This window comes from Homarus americanus, unplaced genomic scaffold (assembly GCF_018991925.1).
Source record: "Homarus americanus isolate GMGI-L3 unplaced genomic scaffold, GMGI_Hamer_2.0 scaffold52512, whole genome shotgun sequence".
Classification (NCBI taxonomy): domain Eukaryota; kingdom Metazoa; phylum Arthropoda; class Malacostraca; order Decapoda; family Nephropidae; genus Homarus; species Homarus americanus.
Window position 1 is genome coordinate 16,333,341 of NW_024735442.1, and position 25,095 is coordinate 16,358,435.

At 37.9% G+C, this 25,095-nt stretch overlaps 1 protein-coding gene across 3 annotated transcripts; it reads right to left on the bottom strand.

Moving 5' to 3' along the window:
• Positions 1-709: 709 nt before the first annotated feature.
• On the bottom strand, positions 710-23,161 carry LOC121871076 (solute carrier family 25 member 46-like). Of its 3 annotated transcripts, XM_042373198.1 has the most exons (11): positions 22,908-23,132; positions 20,082-20,395; positions 18,874-18,977; positions 18,500-18,678; positions 13,258-13,460; positions 11,298-11,434; positions 10,155-10,273; positions 9,792-9,933; positions 7,904-8,023; positions 4,483-4,533; positions 909-1,045 (listed from the first exon to the last, which is right to left on the bottom strand). In XM_042373198.1, exons 2-10 carry the CDS (start codon positions 20,305-20,307, stop codon positions 4,483-4,485), a joined length of 1,281 nt encoding a protein of 426 aa, XP_042229132.1. In that variant the 5' UTR covers positions 20,308-20,395; positions 22,908-23,132; the 3' UTR covers positions 909-1,045. The 3 variants fall into 3 exon arrangements, with proteins under 3 accessions (XP_042229131.1, XP_042229130.1, XP_042229132.1); XM_042373197.1 differs by lacking the exons at positions 4,483-4,533; positions 22,908-23,132 and adding an exon at positions 23,139-23,161 and having other exon boundaries at positions 710-1,045; XM_042373196.1 differs by lacking the exon at positions 4,483-4,533 and having other exon boundaries at positions 710-1,045.
• Between the last annotated feature and the right edge of the window lie 1,934 nt (positions 23,162-25,095).

The following is a 25,095-nucleotide window of genomic DNA, read 5'->3' on the forward strand; positions in this document are numbered from 1 at the left end:
AATAATAATAATAATAATAATAATAATTCATAATAAATAAAATTTATAATAAAATATATAAATTTGAAAATAAAATACCTGTAGTAAAATAATAATAAGAACACTATAATAATAATAATAATAATAATAATAATAATAATATAATAATAATAATATTATAATAATAATAATAATAATAATAATAATAATAATAATAATAATAATAATAATAAAGAACCATAAAGAAATACAAAAATGAAAAAAAAAAGATCAAAAGTGAGAAACAATATACTGTATGTTGTGTTGTGTTGTCCAAGTAAGAGAAACAAATGAGACCCTGCAATTGTGTGTTAATGAGGCAGAAAGTCAGATCAGAAACCTGGGTCACAATTTTCGTGATGCTGTATGGCAGCAGGGTCTACCATTAGACAACACAGCACCACCTCACCTGATGCAGCACCCAACATCATTTGTGACAAGTTAAATTCATATTTATTTTCATGTCATATAATCAATGTATATGTGTTTAAAAATGTTTTTCATTCATAAGTGTTTATATTACTTCTTTTTTCTGAAAAAAAATCTCTATAGGAACTCATCTGCAATTATATAATAGAAGTCCATGGGAAAATGGGGTTCAGGTTAGAGAATTTTGCATTACTGTCAACTCTTCAAAAATGCATCCCTTCTGTAACCAGGGGGATTACTGTATTGAAAAATACAAAGAAAATGAATATGACACCATCTTCAATATAAAATATCTTTACATAATAGTAAAATCTACCAGTTTTATCAATTACAGTTGAAATCAATCATCAAGGCTGAGATTAATTTTGTGCCTTTCCATTTCAGCTCTTAAGTCCACCTCCTGGAGTCTGCGTCCTGGTGATGCATAGATGGATGACCCTCTTGATCCTCCAGCTGGAGTAGGATTGCTATATGGCCCTGATCTTGGTGACCCATGGCGGGACGAGTTTAGGGGGGATGAATGTAAACTGGCAATTCCAGGATGTATTGCAGAGATGGGGGTGTAAGGAGCACTGGGTGTCAGTGGGGCAACCAAATCCTGTAGAGTGTTCAATAGTATAAATAATAATTTCTCACCCTGATGGTCATATGAAAATCTAATTTTTCTTTTCAAATCACTGAAGTACACTGTACTTGCTAAACTAAAATAAGGAGACTTTTGTGTAAAAAAAACTGTGTACCTCTAGCCTTGGTTGGAGTTCTAAACTTGCATGACTATTAAACCATTCACTCTTCACTAAACAAGTCTGTTCTTAAATGAGCACACACTTGGTGCAGGCACAATAATATCTGGCAGGTTATTCCAAGAGTTCACAACTTTTACTCCATAGAAGTTAGTGGTGGAAATTTTTTTGTACTTGTAGCTTCTTTAACTTGAGGCTGTGACCTCAAGTGTAAGATGACCATTCTAATGCCTATCTCACTTGATTCTTCCATTTCCTTTTCATACTTCTTCTCTCTTACCATTCACTTGTAAATTACATATACAGTACAGGTACACTCTTTTTTACCAATCTTTCATTTCTCATATTCTCAGCATGTCCATATCACCGATGCAAACTCTAATCAACTCACTATCTGATAATCTTCCCACTTCCACATTTTCTTATCTCATATCTTTACAACATATGGGAGATAGTCTCTTTTTTTCACATTAGACATGAAACCAAATTGCCAATATTGATTTCATAATTACCTATCACTTTAGACCAGATCTGAGAAGACTGAAGAAGAAATGGGCTATATCATCACATCGGTAACACTGAACATTGAGAAAGCTACTAGAGTAGAGTCGGGATATATCGCGAGATAGGATCCAACGATGTTCGCTATTTACTAAATCGCGATAGGGGAAAATAGGGTTAGGTTCTGGAGGCACAAAAGAGTGACTTAACTGGACTTAACGAGTTCATTTTCTTACTAACTAAAACACCAATGAACACTAGACTTGGGAACAATACGCTATTTCAATATCAATATCAAGGAACACCAGACTCGGCAGCTGACGCACCATCTTGGGAACACCAGACTCGGCGGTAGACGCCACACTGCCACCCTCACTTGACAATCCCACACCTACATAAACGAACACCAAAAATATTAGTTACAGTAATAAATCTTTAACATTAAAGCTTTTCATTTTCTTCACTTCATTTTTCATGTCACTAGCAACCCATTTACACTCGCTTTACAAGTCGTAATCTGCAGCAGAGTCGGCTGCTTTCTCGTCACTCACTCAGAAAGACTGAGTGGGCGAGTGTGAATGCGTTAGTGAGCAGCCACTGTGGCGCCTCTGGTGAGCAAATAACGCATTTAGCCATGGTGGTACATTTGAAATATTTCCTGCCCAATTTTCCTCGCAAATTAAAAAAAATTAAAAAAAAATTATCGCTATATACAGTAGTACCCCGATTTACGCGGCCAATTGAACCCACGGGGTACTGCGGAAAGTGAACAACAGAACATATGGGATTAATTCCAATAGAGGCTGGCCCGACCCCCAAACTCCACTTTTTCCGACACAATACCTATGTTGTAGTAAAAATAACATCTTAATTTTATGATGGTATGCTCACACAATTAATATTTAAGAGAAATACAGTCCCCTCTTCCCAGCTCACGAGCTCCTACCTCTCTGAGAAATGTTTGGGTGAAAACACTAGATTTTAACGTTTAGTAATAAATAATACCTCAGACTAAAATTAGGATAATATAATTGACATTTCTGGACTCCTTGCAGGTCAGGGAATATTTTGAACATGAACTTAATATATTTTGCACAAAAGATAAAATATTTGCTTTGTGTAAACCAAATTATTACATTAGATCTAAAATTTGTATGTCTAATGCAAAATCCATGACGTTTATATTCAAAATGATCATCATATTGTAAGAATTCCAGCAATGTAAATTATATTCTGGCCGGGTAATTTGTATGAATTTTATGAGCTAAAACAAATATCTTCAGTAAATAAACAAAGAAATATTCTTCAAGGACACTCCCTGTCAATCAAAGTACTCCACCTTGCCTCCCCCCCCCTCCTCACACTCATGCCAGCTGGTCGGTCGGTTCCAACCCTCCCCCCCCATCCCCCACCTTCCCTCCCTACCAGAGAAATGTTTGGGTGAAAACACTAGATTTTAACGTTTAGTAATAAATAATACCTCAGACTAAAGTTAGGATAATATAATTGACATATCTGGATTCCTTGCAGATCAGGGAATATTTTGAATGTAAACTTCATATATTTTGCACAAACGATAAAATATTTGCTTTGTGTAAACCAAATTATTACATTAGATCTAAAATTTGTATGTCTAATGGAAAATCCATGATGTTTATATTCAAAATGATCATCATATTGTAAGAATTCCAGCAATGTAAATTATATTCTGGCCGGGTAATTTGTATGAATTTTATGAGCTAAATAAAAAAAAAAAATTATATTTCACCGCGTATATGAGTAGATGCACCGCGGAAAGTGAAAGTCTGGTTCTGGCAAGGTACTGCGTAAATGAGAAATCGCGGAACGTAAATGAGAAATCACGGAAAGTGAAACCGTGTAAAGCGGGGTAATACTGTATAGGAAAATGTCGATAATTTTGGTAGCTGCGATATAAAAAAATCGTTATATAAAGTCACGATATATCCTGACCCTACTGTAGTCATTTCTTGGTAAAAGAAAAAATAAACTTGTTTATTAAATACAGTACCTCTGGTCCCACTAGCACAGAAACCCTACAAGCAGTTTGAAAATTGGACATTGTCATCCAGGATGCATAAAAAGAAACCTAGAAACTTTCATTGTTCTACACAGCCTGAAGCTGCAAAATATAAAAGTTAAAACTGATCAAAAATTTTTTAATAAATGTAATGTAAAAAATCAACAGAAGAGCTTCAAAATCAAATTACAAACTCTTGGGGTGCATGTAATGGAAGTCTCAAACTTGTCATTACTCTATACCAAGTACTTTTTTAATACTGTACTGTACTCCTTGGGCAAGATGAGAGTACAGTACAAATAAACAGAAAGAGGCATAACAAATAGTCTCATTGCATATGCTATGCAAAAAAAACCAATACATTCTATTAGGGCTTGAGCAATACCAGACACTGAAAACAGAATGAGAAAGAGAGAGAAATAAAAACATATGCAAGTGTCTCTGTGACCACAACCAACATTCATATGATGCAACAGGTGCGTATTACAGTGAAGTAAAATTATACTCTTGAATGGTGCATGTAATCAGTTCAAAATTTGAAGAAGCCTGTGATAAGAACACTTATATGAACTGCAAAAGGAATTAATGGATATAAACAGAAATTATGCACTGCTGAAAATATTCCCAAATATGACAAGGCATAACAAAAAGTAATATTGATAAGCACATTAATAAAAGTTCTAGAGACCCACAACCACAGTGAAGAGATGGTTATCCATCTGACACAACACATCATGCTGAGTGGTTATTTACCTAGGCTGCATGATATTGTTCTGCTTCTGGAGGCATGTCAATATGCTGTTCCTGAATGTGAGATGTTGTATTACAAAACATTAGGTTGATATACAATACATCTGAATGACTATACTCTTTATAATATACAGTATACAGCAATGCAATACTGGTAAATGAAAATTCCTTATAAAATTAGAACTCACTGAAAAAATCCTTGTGGCATTTATTATGGGGAAAGTATACTAATACCTGTACCTGTTGGAATAGACAGGTTGTCGGTTCTGGGTAAACACAAGAAATACACTCTGCCACGTTCGTAGAGCGATACGGTATATATAATTTGTAATAAAAGGTTAAAGACCTGCTATAATAGTAGAGATAAGTTTATTTCTCTAGAAACAGGGCCGCCATTTGCAATGATGTCACCACCTACCCCGCAGACGACGCTCTCAAACAAACTCACTGCTGTAATCGGACCCTAACAAAGGATGACCCTCTTCAGACCCAAAATGCCACGTTCAGGTAAGTTTTAAGGGTGTTTTTTATGGTCTAAGAGCAGAGATTTTCAACCAATGTGCTGCGGCAAATTAGAGTGCCGCGAAGCATCCGTAGGTGTGCCACGGGAGTTTAAATAACATTTGGATAGCATTTTAAGAAATAGCATTTGGATACGTTTTGACATTACTGGGACTTTTATGGAGCGCATATAGAACCCTGGCAATGTTTTCACACACTGTTTCCTGCACAGAGAGGCCCTCATTTCAAAATCAGTAGTATCTGAGCTCCAGAAAGTACTAGATGAGACGATCAAAATAGTTAACTATATCAAAAGTAGGCCATTAAAATCAAGGTTGTTTTCAACACTTTCTGCCACACACAACTTCTACTACACACAGAAGTGAGGTGGTTGTCTCGAGGGTGGGTGCTTTCGCGGTTTTATGAACTAAGGGAGGAGCTTCTTATATTTTTGACATCGTAAGAGTCTGAGCTGGCTGACCTGCTTAGTAATGAAACCTGGTACAATGAAGTTGCATTCCTGGCTGATATATTCCAAGCCTTGAACACTCTTAATAAGAGTATGCAGGGAAAGAATGAAAATATTCTGACTTGCACTAACAAAGTTAATTTCTTTAAGGAAAACTAACACTGTGGGGAGCCAGAATAAAAAAAGAAAGTTGAAATGTTTGAACTGACAAAAGGTTGCAGACTGGACAAAAATCTTGTCAGTTTAATTCTACAAAGTTTGTCGCTACTGAGTAAAAACATTGAAAAGTATTTCCCATCACTTGATGTATCTTCCTTGGACTGGGTGAGAGATCCGTGAGTGCGAGTCAGCAGGATTAACTGTTGCCGAAGAGGATGAGCCGACGAAAATCAGAAACGACAGAGGACTGAAACTGAAGCACCTATCAACAGATATGACTTCATTCTGGTTGTCCCTTCGAGAGGAATGCCCCATCATTACAAAGAAGGCAATTGAAGCACTTCTTCCTTTCCCAACATCGTATCTGTGTGAAGCTGGCTTCTCTGCCATGAACACAATGAAGAGCAAGAACAGGTCGCGGCTTCAAACACTGGAGGAGGACTTGAGGGTCTGCCTGTCAACCATTCGACCTCGGACAAGGAACATCATGAGACAACACCAAGCACAGGTTTCCCACTGATATTTTTATGTAAGCAAAGGCCTTTTATTTTTACTCATGTCTGTATTTGAATACAATCTATATCTGAAAGATTCATATTATTTTTTAAAGAATGGCATCTTTTTCAATGACATCTTGTTTCAATGTGTAGTATTAACAAATATGCACAAAACTTTCAAATTATTTTGAAAACCATGATCAACAATATATTTTTGCAATACAATTAATAAATTATTAGTTTTTTTAAATTAAAAACATATTCTTATCATTCATTTTCTTTTAAATGATCAAATCTATCCTTAAATACTGATGGTGTGCCTCGACCATTTTAGTGCCTGGGTCACTGTGCCATGAGATGAAAAAGGTTGAAAATCACTGGTCTAAGTCATGGACATTTCGTAAGTGAAGAAATGTGCCATGAAGAGCATGGTGGGTGGTGTGAGGTAGTGTAGTGGTAGTGGATGGTGTGAGGTAGGGGAGGGTGGTGTGAGGTAGGGGAGGGTGGTGTGAGGTAGGGGAGGGTGGTGTGAGGTGGTGTAGTGGTGGTGGGTGGTGTGAGGTGCTGTGGTGGTGAGTGGATGGTGTGAGGGTGGGGAGGGTGGTATGAGGTAGGGGTGGTGGGTGGTGTGGGTGCTGTAGTGGTGGTGGATGGTGTGAGGGGGGAGGGTGGTATGGGGTGGGTGGTGGTGGTGGGTGGTGTGGGGTGGTGTGGGTGGTGTGGGGTGGTGGTGGGTGGTGTGGGGTGGGTGGGGTGGTGGGGTGGTGGTGGGTGGGGTGGTGGTGGTGGGTGGTGGGGGTGAGGTGGTGGTGGTGGGTGGTGTGGGGTGGTGGTGGGGTGGGTGGTGGTGGTGGGTGGTGTGAGGTGGTGGTGGGTGGTGTGGGGTAGGTGTGGGTGTGGTGGGTGGGTGTGAGACTGTAGTGGTGGTGGGTGGTGGTAGTGGTGGGTGGTACGAGGTAGTGTAGTGGTGGTGGGTGGTGTGAGGTAGTGGTGGGTGGTATGAGATTTGATTTTGATTTTGCCGCTTACAGCGGCTACTTTATTGTGCACCCCACAGTCATCCTGTGAGCGGTAGCGCAAAAGGATTACAGAGTACAGTTTACAACGGGTCATAATAATTAACCCCCGTGGTCAGGATATTATGGCACTGAATATTACACAGTATTTCAATTACATTATTTGTTTAGTTCTATACACAAAGGGTAACTTATTCACAAATGTGTGAGTACAGGCATGTGAGGCAGTATGTCTGGCCTCACACTCTGTTATTCACATTTACGTGAGAAGTATTCAAGCACATTGTGTATTTGGTTCTGTACACGAGAACTGATATAGTTACTAAGTGCAAAAAAGTGGATACAATCTTAATATATCGGCTATCTTGCCATTAGAGATGAAGTGTTGTGTCATTTCACACACAGTGTGCTTGGTACTGTCCCTTAAAGGTTCTATCTTCACACAGTCGAGGACGTAGTGTTCAAGTGTGTGGCTATATGTCTGGCCACGTGAGGTAGTGATGGGTGGTGTGAGGTAGTGGTGGGTGGTGTGAGGTAGTGGTGGGTGGTGTGAGGTAGTGGTGGGTGGTGTGAGGTAGTGGTGGGTGGTGTGAGGTAGTGGTGGGTGGTGTGAGGTAGTGGTGAATACATAAGGATTCAAATACAAATCTATACAATATCTGGTTTTTAATCTATTAATAGTAACGACTACTGGAAATATACCAATACTCATTTTATTAAAAAATTCAAAATAAATATATATTCTACAGCTACTGTACTAATATTATACATGAATAACTCACCTGTGTCTTAGGTTTAGGCTTAGGAGGGACAAGAGCAAGTGTTACCTCCCGGATGATAACCTGAGCAAACTTCAACACAGCTCCATAAAGAGCATATTGTATACAAAGAGCTCCAAATCCCTGTAGAAGTAAACAGCAAAATAAATTAGAACCGTCAATGAAGGCTAGTACTCTATCTATCTCTTAAATCTTAAACTCATACAATCCATTAAAGAATGCTACTGTAATTATAAATAGAGTCCTGTATCTCCAGCCTACTGTATACATCATATGTTAAATTCAAATACTCCAAAATAAATGCCTATGTTGAAGGTACTGTTGGCATTGTGTTATTACTGAGTTAACCCTCAAAATATTAATGGTACAGTTGCGGAAATGTGTTCATAGACCCTTTGGTAACCTGTCGCCAAATGGCCAACCTATATGACCTCTAGCAAACCTATCCACCAATCATGTCCGTCGTTAAAAGACCAATACCCATTCATTCATAAACAGTGATACTACTACTGCGACACTGCTGTTTGGAGACATAGGTGTAGGAACACATTTTTGCAACTGTACCATTTATTTTGTTTACAAGTCCTAATGCTGAAGATGAAGCTATGGGATTTAGATTAAATCACCAATCATCTTACACATACAAAACATAAGTCTGGATAACCACTTACTAAACACATCCCTGGACAAGAAAGGTAAAGCCACTCTTTAAAATTATCTGTAAGTCTTATTACATGCTTAAAACATCTAACTTGTTATTCATGAGTATCTATTCTACATCAAGAATATATCTTATTTGCTTGCATTCAATGTCTTATATCTAAGTAGTTTATATATCTATATGTCTGATAAGGGGATCCTACCTATCTACCCTATAGTAGAATTTCCTCCAATAAGTTCCCCAACATGTATTGATCAAGCATGTCTTGCATACTGTAATTAGTCAGACCAGCTAATGCTGTTGACTCATTCATATCCTGTAGGCAGTTGCATATCATGCATCATATGATGGTTGAACACAAGTACAACACTGGAAGATGAGCCTTTCTGTTGAGCCTATAGAGGCATATGTAAGAGCCTTTGTGGTATAGATGTCAAGCAGTAAGTGTACAGCTGAAAGTGGGTGTCTAGCTTGGACACCCCGCTCAATACAACCAGATTTTAGCTCTCTGGCTGAAGTGAGGATACTAATAGAAGTTGTAATGCTTTATTTCCCATAAAATGTATTGTATCACTCAGTACCTACCTACAGGGTAGAAACGTTTTATTTTATTCTCTATATGTGTTAAATGATTAAATAATTTTTTTAACAATCCTAGCTATGCTCCTCTCCTTGACACATTCCAAAGGTATGTATATTATTTACTGCAGCATGTTTAGAGTGCCTAGTGGCAGCACACATCCAAATATCCACCCACCACCCACAAGCGGTTCTTCAGACCTCAAGATTGAAGACTCAATAAGATAGATGATGCTTGCAAGTAAATCAGAGCAGAATTCCAACAGCAATACTATCTTGCTCCTTCTGTGAATTCCCAATCATAGCATTTTGGCTTCACCTCTTACATTCATTTCCTTCTTTAACAAGACCTTTCACTTACAGATTCAATTTGCCCCCACACAACCAAGGAACACTATGCCACTATGACACAGTAACCAGCAGAGACAACCCCTATTACAAAGAGTATCAACCACTTTTTTTTTATTCACCCATCCCTAACTTTTCTTCACCACCTTTTATTCTATCTTTGACATTCTACCCACTGCAGTCGTCTGCCAAAGATCAAATCACCTTAAGGAAGTGTAATCGTCATGGAGGTTTACTGCACTAGGAACTGTTCTATATCTATTTCACTTTTATACTTACATAGATATGACATTGCACTGTTACCTTAAAGAGGCCCAAAACTCCCTCCTCTTGAACTGTAGTATGGAGACAATCAAAGAAGCCTTCATAGCGTGTGAGTATTGGTTTCACTTCATATCCTACATCCAAACTATCGACAATTGTGCGAGTACCTTGCATGTGGAGTCTGTGGAAAAATGAATCGGTTCACAAGCTAATGTTTATTTGTGATGTTTTGAATATTTTATCAATTTCTGCAAACTTTTATATTCCTTTCATCACTGATAAATAAGTAAATTACAATGTATATTTATCTATACAGTTTGTAACAATAAAATTTCTTCAAAGTTATGGACAATAAACACATTTCATTACCAACAAACAAAGTCAAATATATCATCATCAAACCTATGTAGAATAGTTTCCAGTGGATACAGCACAACATCGGATACAAGATGACCTATAAATGCGGATTGGAGTCGGACAGAGGCATCTAAAAAGGAACCCGAATCCTTACTAACAGCCCCCTGCAACATAAACATTGACATATTAATACAGTAATGGTATATTTTACACTGAACTTTTATTATGCAGTTATTCAATACACAGCATTTTACTAATTTTCTCTCCCTCCTCAGGCATCTGGAAGGGTCCATGCCATTTCTTTTGATATTTCATTTTGATGAACCTTTAATTAAATCTCCTTTGCATTCCTGACCAGTCTCTGTGGAATTCCTTTCCTCACAGTGTTTTGCTTATACAACACTATACAGTACTATTTAACTTATGTTAGTTCAAATTTTTTTTTCAAATATCTATTTAGTCAATTCTATTTACCCTGGACTTAATAGTGACACTCTTTGATCTCCCCCTGTGCCATTCAATGCAAAAAAATATATAATATCATAAATCAAAATCCTTATACAGTATTATATCTTTCATTGTATTCATTCTCTCTTCCCCCATTTTATAAATCCCACAGGTTGGGCAAAGTGAAAAGGATATGAACAAGTTCTCAGATGAGCCACTGTATGTAGTATCTGAGCTTGATAGTGACCTAAATGGCCATGTTGGTGAAAACACATCAGGTTATGAAGGTGTCGATTGTGTAAAAGGCTTTGGAACAAGAAATACTGAAGGTGGGGAATTATCTAGCAATATGCTTTCATTTACAACCCAAACATTCATCCGGTCAAACCGATAACTATAAGTGCATATAGTACTTTAATTTCCTAACTTTCTTTGATGTCTTCTAATTTTTTACACCAAGATCTGCTCTGAGATAAAATGTTAATATGTTCAACCAAAGCCAGGTAAAGTTGATAGCTAGTTACTGTATTTACTATATTATATAAGAGATTTGTCCATATCGTACTAAATTCCTGGCCAAGGAGGATCCTAACCACAGGTCCTAGAAGATGATATAAGTGATGTTTCCTATCATCTTCAACATGTTTCTTTACAAATATATGATGAGTCATATTACTTGTGCCTTCCTTGTACAGTAATGTTTTTATTACTTCTGTTACAAAAAAAAAAAATACTAATTACCTGTTTTTGTTGATCTTGTCTATGATAGCGTCTTAATATTTGAGATGTAATGGTTGACACTGCATTACCAATAAGGTACTGTAGAATACCATGAGATACTGTCGGAACTATCAGTAACCAGACTGGAAGCATACGCCCTGAAAAATTTGCAAAATTTAGAAATCAGAAGGATGCTTTTTTATCTTTCTCCTTACATAAATGTTTAAATTTTACTCAACTAAATTAAATAAAAGTAGAAGACAAAGTAAAATTACTGTCAGACAGCATATAATTGAAATAGACTTCAAAACAAAAAATAAGCCATAACTCATGCGAATGTGAAAGTGGTTCCCACAGGCATGGCTGCCCATTAAGGAAAACGTGGATGTAGTACACTGTGACTAAGCCTTCAGTATACAAGGAGGCAGCACAGTCGGTACTGCACTCGACTACATTCTCTTCCCCAAGTTGTAAACTTAGGTGTAACCTCGTCCAAATATTCAAACCATCCAACACATTTTGGTCCAAGTTAATTGAATAAAAATATACATAATAAACCAAGAGATATCTGCTTCCATTAACAAAAATCAACTACCTGTTTAAATAAATTACAAAGAATAAGTGCAATAAAAAGAGGAACAAATGCAGGTAGAGGAAATAAAGAAAGAGAAAGTAGCATACTGAAAAGAGAGACATTGCCTACATGACTGGTAAAAGGAGCAGACTTCTAGGCTTTGATACATGGCATCTTCACAACAAAAACTAAGCAGAATTGTGGTTGTTACAAAACAGGACACTTTATGAATTCTACATTACAAATTGAGCACAAGAACAGTTTGTTTTGGGCCCTGACAAATACTGTACTCCACACTGAGAGGTACTGATATTTCTGCTTTTGTTGTGAGGTCTCTCAAGTTTAGATAAAGAATATTTTATGAATTAACTTTACAGTACTTTGTTCATAGAAAATGGGGAGAAGTTCCTCTATTGCATATAACATGTGATGTATGGTGATGACTTAGTGCTGATAGAACTGAAAAGGTAAGACAATACTTAAGAAATAGAAAGATGAAAAAGAGTTAAAGGGTATAAGAGTGAATGTGACAAAAACAAAGGTAATGTTTAGTTTTCTATGATGGTAAGCAACTCAATAATGTCCAGTAAGTGTGGAAGATGAGTATACAAGAGGTGCAGTGGTGTAAATGGTAGATGGCAGGATGCTGCTGACTTTAAGTTCACTGTATTAACAGGTAATCATGAGGCTTTATCTAGGCTGGAGAAACTCAACATTGGGATTGTGCTACCTGGGAGACACGAGCAGTGCTGGAGGTGGTGGTGAAGCTAACTCAGTTGCAAGAGTCAGAAGGAATTGAAAGAAGTTGAGGGAGTTGCTGCCTTTATTGACAGCAACTAGATATTGTATGATAGTGAAACATGGACAGTTAAAGAAGATAACATACATAGGCTTCAGCAAATTGAAATGACAAAAGTAAGGTGGAAGAGTAATGTAACACTAAAATATAAGAAACCCTGTTCAGAGTTAATAGGCTGTGATGATAGTGGCCATGAAAGACATTTATCTACTTTATCCACTCAAGTTTGATCCATCTGTGATTTAAAAATGGCACTGAGAGACAACATATGCTTAGGGTCTTTTCATAGTGTGCTTGTTGTTTGATACATGTGTAAAGTTATTGTGTTACACTTCATGTACAGTATGTGCAATACATACAGAAAACAGATACATTTAAAAGATTTTTTTAACATTCATAAAATGGAATGAAAAGGGGTAGGGGTCAAAACACCTTTCAGTGGGCATTAAATGTGTAGCAAACTGCTATAAAGTGTAAAAGCATAACGCACACATCTCTAAGAGTGCTTGCTGTTATGAGTGATTTGTATGGAAAACATGTAGGAGTATGCCCTAGTTGTATAGTGTCACCCATACTTTACAGTTTAAATGAAATCCTAGCAGGTATACCTGTTTGTGGCTGTGTGAAAGAGAGAAGACGTGTTAGTCCCTCCTTAAACACATCCAGGACACCTGGTCGTTCACTGGCTATCTCACTCTGAACTGTTTCTACAAGGCTGGCACTATAGAAAGGAGTAATAAGAGCCAGAGCAGAGCACTTCAAGATTAAATGCTGTCCTATAGTCTTTGGAGAACTGTGCGGGGAGATCTCTCTGAAAAATAAGATGTAAACAAATATATAAGATGAATAGGTATTTGATCAACTGGTTTAGGCTATTCACATCATTACCATGAGAGAAGCAAATAAATACAAGTGTTAAAATGAAGGTAGGTAATTCACTTTAAACATTCCTTCCACTAAGTGATGGTTGTACAGTATTTCTTATTTTAATTCCAAATATTATATACTGCACCCATATATTATCTTCAAATCTCAACTACTGCATAAGAATAGTCCTACAGGTACCTCTAACTTCCATTTATGTCCTTATTTATAATTGTGATGTTCTTTTCATTGATATATTTCAGATTCATAATTTTTTTTCTCAAGTGTATGTCAAGGAGTCTAGGGATACTCATGATACAATACAGGGCATCCTCGCTTAACGTCGGGGTTACGTACCTGAAAACGCTACGTTATGCAAAACAACGTTAAGTGGATCAATTTTCTCCATAAGAAATAGATAAAATACGGGAGTTACGTTCCCCAGCCTCCCTTTGCCCCCATGAAAAAAGTTACATATGCAGAAAATCATTGCCATTTCTTTTGAGAATAGTACCTGTATATAGAACCACAGTACAGGTACTAAGTTTGTATTGGTAGTCACCGATGGGCGGAGATGGTAGAGCGAGTGTGTGGTGGGTAGTGGAGCGGAGGAGGAGGAGGGTGAGTGGAGGAGGGTGAGTGGAGGAGGAGGGTGGGAGCGGAGGTGGAGGGTGGGAGCGGAGGTGGAGGGTGGGAGCGGAGGTGGAGGGTGGGAGCGGAGGTGGAGGGTGGGAGCGGAGTAGGAGGGTGGGAGCAGAGGAGGGCGGGAGCAGAGAGGGCGGGAGAGGAGGAGGGTGGTGAGTCACTGAGACTCTGCGGCTGCCTCCTCCTCCTCCTGCTCTGACTGAGGTTCCTCTGCCGCTGCTTGCTCTTCCTCCGTTGTTGTTTGCTCCTCCTCGGCCGCAGTGTTGACTGCTTGGTGCTACTCATCTTCTCCTTATAGATCTCGGTGTAGCAACCAAGACTGTCCTCAATGCTGCGTTGAACCTTTGAGCTACGTTCTCTGTTTGGGTCGTCATCTAGAGGCATTTGCATTGCTTGCTGGAACATGTTCAAAGATTCTGCCATCCTTTTGGAAGTTAGCGTTTGTTGAGGTTCTTCTTCGTCGTCGTCGTCTTCAACGGGACTGTGTTCTGTTAATTGTTTCAGATCTTCGTTGGTGAGCTCTTCTGTATGGGATGATGGCATGTCCTCAATATCCTCTGATTCCAACTCATCAAAGCCTGCCTCTCTGCCTATTCACAGCTGGGACTAAGTCCGTGAATCCCGTAAAACTGTTGACGCACTCTGGCCACAATTTACGCCACACACCATTCAGGCAACTCTTTGAAACCTCTTCCCATGCCTTGCCAATGTTGTCAATTACATAAAGAACGTTGAAGCCGCACCAATATTCTTGGTTCGTTGGTTTATTTTCTCCATCTGTAGCCTTGAGCAGCTGGGTCATGGTAAGACATAAATAATACGCCTTGAATGCGGCGATGACGCCTATGTCCATAGACTGCATCAGTGATGTTGTGTTGGGAGGCAGGAATACAACTTTTACACTGTCATGCAAGTCGTCGAGATTGGGAGGATGAGCTGGAGCATTGTCAAGGATCAGAAGAATTTTGAAGTTAAGGTTCTCCTTGGCACAGTATTCCTTTAGTGCAGGGACGGCGTACACGTTTATCCATTGGCTAAATATGGCGCCGGTTATCCATGCCTTTTTGTTTGCCTTGTAAATGACAGGAAGGTGATCCTTAGATTAACCTTCTAGGGCCCGTGGGTTGGCAGCGCGAGAAATCAGCATAGGCTTCAGCTTGAAGTCACCGGCAGCGTTCGCGCCAAGCAGCAGCGTCAAGCAGTCTTTTGCCGCTTTAAATCCTGGCGCTCTTTTCTCCTCCTTGGAGATATAAGTCCTCTCAGGCATTCTCTTCCAAAAGATACCAGTCTCATCCACATTGAAGACTTGCTTCGGTAAGTAGCCTCCTTGTTTGATAATCCGTTTGAATTTTGGTGGGAATGTCTCGGCAGCAACCGAATCTGAACTGGCAGCTTCACTAGTCATCTTAATATTGTGGAAGTTATAACAATACTTAAATCGTTGAAACCATCCTTGGCTGGCCGTAAAGGTCTCTTCCTTCGATCCTTCACCCTCTTCTGCCTTTAAGTAGTCAAACAAGGATCTGGCCTTATGCTGGATAACCATAAGGCTCGCAGGGGCATTGTGTTGATTCTGGTCTTCCATCCACATTGCCAGCATCTTTTCCACCTTTTCTATCACAGTGCTTCTAGTACGAGTCATCTTAGTAGCACTCAGAGAAGAACCACTTCCAGCACTAACCTTAACCTAGTCAGTGTTGGTCCGGATAGTACACACCGTTGTGGGGATTAGACCAAGCACAGCGGTTATGTCCACAGCACGTTCCCCTTTTTCAAATCAGGTTAATACATCCATTTTGGTCGCAAGGGTAATGGTCTTATGTTGCCTCTTCACTACACTAGCATCAGTAGTACTTGATGGGTGCTTGGAAGCCATTTCGAGTGGTTCGAGAGTACAGTTTTAGAGTAAAAACACTTAAGCGCACACGAATGATGTGAAGTCGTAACAGAGACTGGCTTGGCGTCGCTTGGGGACGCTGTGACGTTCCGTGAGTGAGGGCAGTGCACCGAGCCGAGAGAGCGTAGCGCAACCAGACAAGAGCAGGTGATGTGCCGTAGAAAGTAGTCCGTGACGACGCAATACGACGTAGTATCGGATCACTGGGACGTTGAACGAATTTTTGGTCTCTAAAGTTCAGCAACGTACTGTAGTACCGAAACAACGTTAAGCGGGACAACGTTAAGCGAGGACTTACTGTATAGCAATAATTTGTATATAAGTTTTCTTTTCTTATATTAATTCAAACTGGTCTGTATATAGGGGCACTCACGTATATAATCACAATATGAACTATAAATGAAAAACATCATTACTAACTAAACTAACTTTATGAAACAACAAATGAAACCACATACTGTACTAACTTATTTTCAGAGGCTATAACAATTAAAATAATACCCCGGTAGTTTAACTCTACAGTATTTGGGTACACAATATATTGTACACAGTACTGTATGTACAGTATGTAGTACAGTAGACCCTTGAAATACTGTAACATGATTCAATACTAAACTCTCAATGTAACACAACAACCTAAATTACAGTAATTCCAACTTCATATTTCACAGTGTAAGTCCATAGCTCATTCATGAAACAGAAAAAATAAAAATAAATAAATAAAAATAATTTATTAAAAAAAATAAAATAAAAAAATAAAATAAATAAAAGTAAATAAAATATCAGCAATGATACAGTACAGCATTATGCTTAAAGCCCAAGTCTCTATAGTGATATCCACAGCTTATTCCTCATTTTCAAAACTTAACACATCTAATTTAACATCTAAACTTACACTTTTCAGTTGATTCTTCTCTACATGACAACATTCCTATTGTAAAATTGTACAATTTTAAGTTTCTAAGCTTATATTTCACATTTTGTCATTATTAGAGGCAATTTAGGGGTAAAAAGATTTTCTTGGGGAATGTTCTGGGACATATTTTTTGGAAGCTGCAGTCCCATACCCTATATTGTACCTGTATGTATTTTCAAATGGTACTACTCAGCCAATGTAATATGCACTTGTCATGCATTAGGCAGTTCTACACTTAACTGGTGTGTTTTGTGGGCAATTACTATTCCTCTCCACAACTTAAACCAAGTGCAACAATCACCAGTTACCATCAACACCTCAAGATGACAAAGCACCCTTCAAATGCTTCTTCTACCACTCTAAGACCTAAGAAACTTTATAACACTTTCTCCATTGAAGAAAAGTGGTGATCATGAGATGGGCCACCAGCACCTCCAGATGAAATCTCAGGTGAATTATAATAAAGTGTTTGTTTACGCAAGAAACCATAAAAGCTGTAGAAATTTAATTTCAATACTTTAATTTGACTTAGAAATAAATAAAATACAAAATAAAACAATAAAATAAGAAAAATTGAAAGTGGGGAGTGAATTGTGTGTGGGAGGCAGGGCAGTTACATGGTGGACTGAGCTTTCCCTTTCTCCTTCCCCAGTCCCCGAACGCTCGGAGCCCCTCCGTCTCCGACCTCCTTACTACAACAGTATGCAATCTGATTTTGCCATAACTTCCATAATATTTTGATTAATTTGGTACAGAACCAATAAAAAAATTATCATAACGTAACCAATTTTCATAAACAAAATCTCACATTTAACCCCAGATGAGTTATTGTGTGGTATTAAATTTCTGGTTCTTTGTTGACATACTGTGGTTACAGTCAACCCGTCGTCTGCCTTTCTCCATGTTGGTGTAATGGTGTAACCCACACAAAATTATAAGAAGGGAAGGAGCTGTATATGTACTATAGAACTACTCTTTGAAATATATCTGTGTAACTGTATTTTTTGATGTACTACAGTACAGGTATTATGTTTGATGGATATTTTTTGGCCTCTATAACCAAGCTAATTATTGCAATTTAAATCAATTAAACTATACTGTAATTTATGATTTGATAATTCACAATGTCTTCTAGTACCCATCTCACGAATTATCATGACTCCACTGGATTCATAGAGAAAATAAAACAAAATGTGTGTTTATCTCATGTAAATTCTGTGCATCAGTATGTGGTCGGATTTCATACTGCAAACATTGTCAGTCTGCTCAGTCTAGCAACTTTCTATATGCACCAATTGACCACGTGGTCAATAGAGGACAAAGTTCCTATAACTAGATCTTACTGGCTGTGACCACTAATTATATCAGATAAAAAGACCTTCATTACTAGGAAAATCAGATGCCGTGAACTCCATTAATGAGGTGGCTTACTGTATATCATAAATAACTGATATGTTAGTGATACTCTGGGCTATCAACCAGTGACATTGAACTACACGGTACAGTACAATGTTAATTTTCTCCTTACTTTGGCCATGGTGTAAATTTTGAAATGAAATCCTCTAGGGCCATGGTTACCCCTCTAACTGTGAGCACTGATCCAAGCCCTTTCCAAAATGCAGAGAATCCTTGGCATCCCTGCATGTGTATGAGGGCTGGCACAAGTGTTATTGGCAAGACATGGTAACGCTGGCTATCAACATTCACCTGGTAAAGAAATAAAGTTACTAGCATGTCTAACTCTGTGAACACAACTAAATGAATTTTCCTTATCAAGAAACATTGTTTTTAAAACATTTACTTCTACTTTAATGAAACAGTTAAAAACAAAATAACTGTACTTCAACTACAATATTACATGATCTTCAATTTATCTTGAAGCGTCTATACAGTATACCGTACCTGGCACTGCCTTTTGACCACAATAAAGGGATGACTAAGAAGATTTTCAGCACACAGGCTGACTAAGTTGATGGATAATTCTCCATACTTCTCCATTTGAATATCTGGAAAGAGGAAGTACATTACAGTATACAGTACAAGTGTATTGTACAGTACTGTACTGTATTTTACTTGCATGCAAAGATCAATGTTGTTATATTTCAAAGAAATTCTTCAGGCATTTTATCAATGATAACTGCATAGTATAGTACTGTATTATTGATATTAAACATATAAAACAATTATATAAAAATAAAAAATCCTAAAACAACAGCACATTCAACAGTCAGAATATAAATATCTTAGATGTACAAATTTCTTTTGGGACAAGTAAAGAAATACATACCGTACATCAAAGATGGAAAGGCTCCTGGCAACTCTGGAATAGTCACAAAAATGTTGAAACTAGCAGACAAAGCTGGTGTGACGATGGTGACCAGAATGATTAATGCAATTATGATGAAATGTACCACATTGTTCTAGCACTAAGTGACTGAAGGGCATGATTATGAATACTTACCTGAAACCGGAAACTTCAGGGGCCTGAAGCTGCTACATCAGGTTATGAAAGTTGTAGAAATAGTGATCAAGAAATTGATAAAGGAGATAGGGGACAAGAATGAAATGCAGTCTGGATTCATGACAGGCAGAGGAACTAGAGAAAATATTCAAGGCCAGGCAATTACAAGAGAAATATCTAGGGAAGGAGACAAAGCTGTACTTTGTAGACTTACAGAACAGAAGGGATTTGACAGGGTATCACATGAGGGAGTTCGGTGGGGAATTAAAAAGTTGGGGGTTGGAAAGTCTCTTGTACAAATGATTATGGCATAAGAAGGCTCGAGTAAGGTGAAATGAGAATGGTGAGATGGATGTGCATTGTGAGGTTGAGAGATAGGAAACCCCATTCAGAACTGGGCATAGAGGGGTTTTGCCAAGAGATAGGCTAAGATAGTTTGGGAATGTAGAAAGAATGGTGGAAACAAATGGGTAGGCCAAGAATGACATGGGGAAAGGCTGTGAGTAATGAACTCAGAAATAAGAACCTGATGAAAGAGGCTGCAAGAAACAATTCAGCTAGGAAAGCTACTAACAGGTACAATACTTACAACTAACCCACACAAGCATTGAAACTGACCATCATTATTCCATCATTATAGAAGACTCACCATTGCCTTTGTCCACATCAGGATCTAGTGGTTTTAGCATAACAGGTTTCATAGTTTGTGGGGAACTGTGTGCTGGGTTCAGCAGGTTCTGAGGAAACTCCGTTGGCCGACGGTAGAAGTCCGTTGTATCCATTGGCTTATCTCTATCTTCATATGACTTTTGCCAGAATGGAGTATCTCTCTCACGCAGGTTTGAGAAAAACTGGTAGTCATCAAGTCCAGCCATAACAGGAGCTATGCTATGGTAATTTCCTACAGAGAGCTCAATTCTATAGTCAGTTGATCATTTTCCCATTCAGGTCATTCCACTTGGTCTGAAAAAGATATGGATTGTTAAAAAAAATAATCATCAACCTTACTTTTATAACATGTTTTGAATCTACTCTTAACCCTTTAACTGCTATCATCATATACAGATAATTTAGTGCATCCTCCTCAGTCTATTTCAGACATAAAAATTTACATTGCACAATATACTTTCCACTGAAAATGTTGTGACAGCACCAAGTGTGAGCTACTGTAAGTCCACACTTTACTGACACTTGAACAAGTTTCAGCATATTCATGAACCTGTACATACCCACATACCCTGCACTTGCCAACAGTGCATATCAGAGGACGGACTGACTGGCTAGTAAGCTGACAAGTGGCATGAAATCAATGTCATTGCTCGTGTCAGGGTTATATCTGGTAATCCTGGAGCAGACAGCTAACACCAGAACACGTTTGATTGCATTCATTTTTTCTACAGATGTTTTTTGGCAGATAGTAAGTACAGTAATAAAAATGATATGACAATGCACAGAGCCTAATAAAACCTGACCTAATCAACCAAAGAAACCTACCTAATCTTACCTAACTTCTTAGCCCGGACTCCTTCCCATATTAAACAGAAAGTACAGTACAGTGGTACTTACTTTGATATCTGGTACCAGTAAAAGCAACTTTCTTAAAATGGTATAGTGTAATTTTACAGTTTTTGTGGACATGAGAGTACGCTTGGACCGAGTTTGTCGGTTGTAAGAAAACAAACAAAGCGTGGATGACAACACACGCTGACATGGCAAATTTTTCGAAGGGATATTTACAGTAAATAATTACTCGGTAATTTCTTTGTGTACAAAACACATAGTGACATCATTTTTTGTCATATGATCAGTTTTTCAGCATGTTTTACCCCGTAATTTCTCTCATCCTTCATACCCTGTCCACTACAGGTAATTTATGATTGTAGATAGAGAAAACCCCCAAAACATTGGTTAACATTGACGAATAACCCGCGGACTAGTAATTTGTTTTCTATTTATTTATCTAACTCTTTATTTGCATCAGTAAGATCTGATATGAGAATAATTTATAGTGCAAATGCTTCGGTTCGCCTAGGTGCGCACTAGTTTGTCTTCCCAGTAGTAATGATGCAAAGAGAAGAGTCCTCTCTTCCCCGCTGCAGTTTCATTTTCAGCATGACGTGTGAAGGTTGTTGCCAGTCTTATATGGATGTAATTTGCAAATTTAGGGATAAAGACAACAAGACCCTTCAGTTTTTCAAACAGCACGGCATCGTTCCTTTAAATAGAAAGTATTTTTCATAGCAATACTGTAATAGAACTGGGTTTGTGTGCCAAGTCAGTTGTTAATTGGAAACAATCATTCATCACTTCCTCCCGTCATTTCAATAACAAATCTACTTTGCCACCCAAACTGTATAAGTGCCGATGCGGCCAGCTGGTCTCACGTCCAGAAAAAACCTCAAATTACACCATATCATAGTAAGTTCTTTCTGTTTAATATATGGGGGAGTCCTGGGGGGGGAGCCCCCCCAGTATGGAATTTAGGTAAGGTTAGGTATGCTTGTTTGGCTAGGTTGGTGATGGTCTGTTTTTCATACCCACTATACAGTAGTTAGGTTACGTTTATTTTAGATTATTTTTTTAACACATTTGAACAAACTGCAACATTGTCCACTATAAAAAAAAGTGAAATCAAGGCATTTTAAAAATCGTTTTCTATGAATTTCGGCCGCGGATTAGTCATCAATAATTACCAAACCATTAAAAAAATATATAGTACAGTTGTAAACATGTAAATAAAAAAAGTTGTCATATCATTTTTATTACTTTATATCACCCAAAGAACATGTCAAAAAAATTAACGAAGTCAAACAACTCCTTCTGGTGTTATCCATCTGCCTCAGTATTACCGAAAACCATATTTTAGTAATAAATTTTCTGTTTTTGCACAAAACGGTTCTTTACTGTTAACTTTTTTGGAGTAGGAGTTATAAACTCTTGGAATAACCTGCCAGAGAGTGATGTGAAAGCTCCGAGAGTGCGCTCATTTAAGGCCAAACTTGAAAAACACTTGTACAGGATCAGGTACAGTACTAGTTATTCTGGGGCCAGTACTAGTACTTGCTAACAGTGTAACAAAGGAATGACGGACCACCCAAGCAGTTAACAGATCGATCAGTGTTAAAGGGGATAAAGTAAAGAGGGCAGTACTGTACAAGATTTCTGCAGTGTAAGAGTTCTGCAAAAGAGCTTGGCTAAACAGCTTGTATGTATTTGACAGTCAGTTCTTAGCAAAATAGTCTCGATTTGAGAACTAGTTCACAATAAAATAGTATGTCTGTGTCTTATAGCAAATGCAGAAAAATACCTATTGCTAAAACATACAGGTAAACAACTGTAGGTGAACTGTATTTTAACCACCCAGTACCATCTTCACCACTGTACGACTTCTTGTCCTCACTACACTCAGTTGACAATCCCCTCGAAGCTACCACACCATGGTAACTATATGGCTGTATCTTGTGTTAATCATTACCTGGTGGTGCCTATGGCAGATTAACATGCTAACCACTTGACTGTAGCCAGTTTTCTCACGTTGCTCGCAGCTTCCACCACCTCCCATAGGCATGTGCAACACCGCCCCTGTACGACTGCTGTAGATCTTACAATGTAAAGCTACATAACAGTAAATAATCACAAAATATAAAGACAATTTTGAGGGATAACAGCAGACGATACTACAAAACAACACGGATCAGCTGATTACGTCGCCTGGTTCACCTCTCCCAGACCCCTCAGTGTTTACTCTAGGACAAACAACACCTACATCTTATATCACATTATTGTTATCAAACATTCCTTGAATATTTTATTATACATATTTCTTATTGTGACTGTGAGCCCCATTGTGAATTTTCTTCTGTCGATTTTAATGTTCCAATTATTTCATGTCCGGTCATTCAGGATATCTGCAAAGTATTATAAATCACCACACGTCAGTATACTGTGCAGTTTACCTCGAGTAACAACATCCGCACACAATTCTATGTAAAACTTCATATTGTTGAATATTAAATTCAAAATGTAAAGGAACATATACTGCATCTATTCTATCTTTAGAAACATACACGAACTATACTGCCGATAACAATACATATCAGTTAATATAATGTTATCTACAGAAATACACACACTAACTAGGAACCGATAGGAACACACAAGAGCTAAGCTATCAATAGAAATACACAAGAATTGCAACAGTACTGTATACACGCATTACATGTATACTAAAAAAAAAAGAAACACGTGCACTGTATGCTAGCGACAGAAACACGCAATATTGCTTGAGGCATCAACAATGAAAAGGCAATTTTACCTTTCCATTGAGCAATGTACAGTACAGTGTAATATGATAGGCATAGCAAGTGAAATTGGTGTCTGTAATATAGTGTGTTTATAAAAAAAATATGCCGGGCTATCTCAAGTTAAACCATCTTGGAAATAGTTAAACGTCTATACTAATTAACTCTGAATCTTAATAATAGCCAAAGTTAAAATATAAAATGAATACATACTGGAATACCATATGCAATATGTTAGGGACCTAGACGTGATTTTAACTAAATGTGGAAATTAGAGAGAATAAAAAATTAACAACTGGCCTAACTCGTCTTGGGAGAAAAAGCTAGTCCGTGTCACCGTTCGTTGGATATTTTCATTGTTACGCAACTTAATATGCAAACACCCGGAAGAGTGTGAGTTTTATATACAGTAAATGGATAGTTACTTTAATTTTTACTTTTATCCTCTTCGCCACTGATCGGTTAATTTACGAACCTTCCTGCTGTAAGTGAGGTGTGATTACTCCTTGTGCTATAGTTATTTATTATGTTACTGATACTTTTTGTGATTTCTTACGCTACTGTTATTTATTATGTCACATTGTTACTGTTACTTATTATGTACTACTGTTACTTTTTATGTTACATTTACTTTTTGTGATAGTTATTTCTTGGGTTACCTTTCCTTCCTATGTTACTTCTTGTTATATCTTATTGTGTTACTGCTTCTTGTTGTGTTACTATTACTCCCGATGACAGTTAATTTTGAGTTACTTGTTATGTTGCTCTTATTCCTTGTGTCACTGCTACTTGTGATATTGTTACTTCTTGTAGTGTTATTGTGACTCACCAACACCTAATATTACTCTGCCTCACTCAACAGTATAACAAAATAAATTAAACTAATATACTGATGACCTATAACTAACTTGGTCACAACCTTGAGGGGATATATGACCTTGCTGGCTACACATGGCCAGTGATGCAGGGTGTGCGGACATCAACGGGTGGTCGCTGGCGTGTAAAGTATTTAATATATTGGTGGCGGAGGTGGTGTGAGGTGATCGATACTGGCCGCTGGCGTGTGAAATATTAATGGTGGTGGTGTGAATTATAAGTCCCGTTAAGAAACTACAAAATATGACGAGTGAGAAAATTAGTGCATTGAAAACGTTTTCTGGCTCCAAGCAGCTGCATTATCAAGCCTTTTTCTATAATAGTCTTTGCAGTGTTGCCAAGATTAGAGCACCACTAATGACACACTCAATAATTGTTTAATGTATGTACAAATTTAACGTAAAACAGTAAGAACAAAATCAATCTCAACAACACACAGGCACCCACCCCAAAGCAACCGTAAATGGGTGCTACGTTTTACCTCCG

Coding starts and splice junctions, on each gene's coding strand:
- LOC121871076 (XM_042373197.1), bottom strand. CDS start 20,307: ATGGCTGGACTTGATGACTACCAGTTTTTCTCAAACCTGCGTGAGAGA. Junction 18,679..18,873: donor TGGTCAAAAGGCAGTGCCAG/GTACGGTATACT, acceptor TTTCTTTACCAG/GTGAATGTTGATAGCCAGCG. Junction 8,024..9,791: donor GAGTTTTGGGCCTCTTTAAG/GTAACAGTGCAA, acceptor TTACTTCTACAG/GGATTTGGAGCTCTTTGTAT.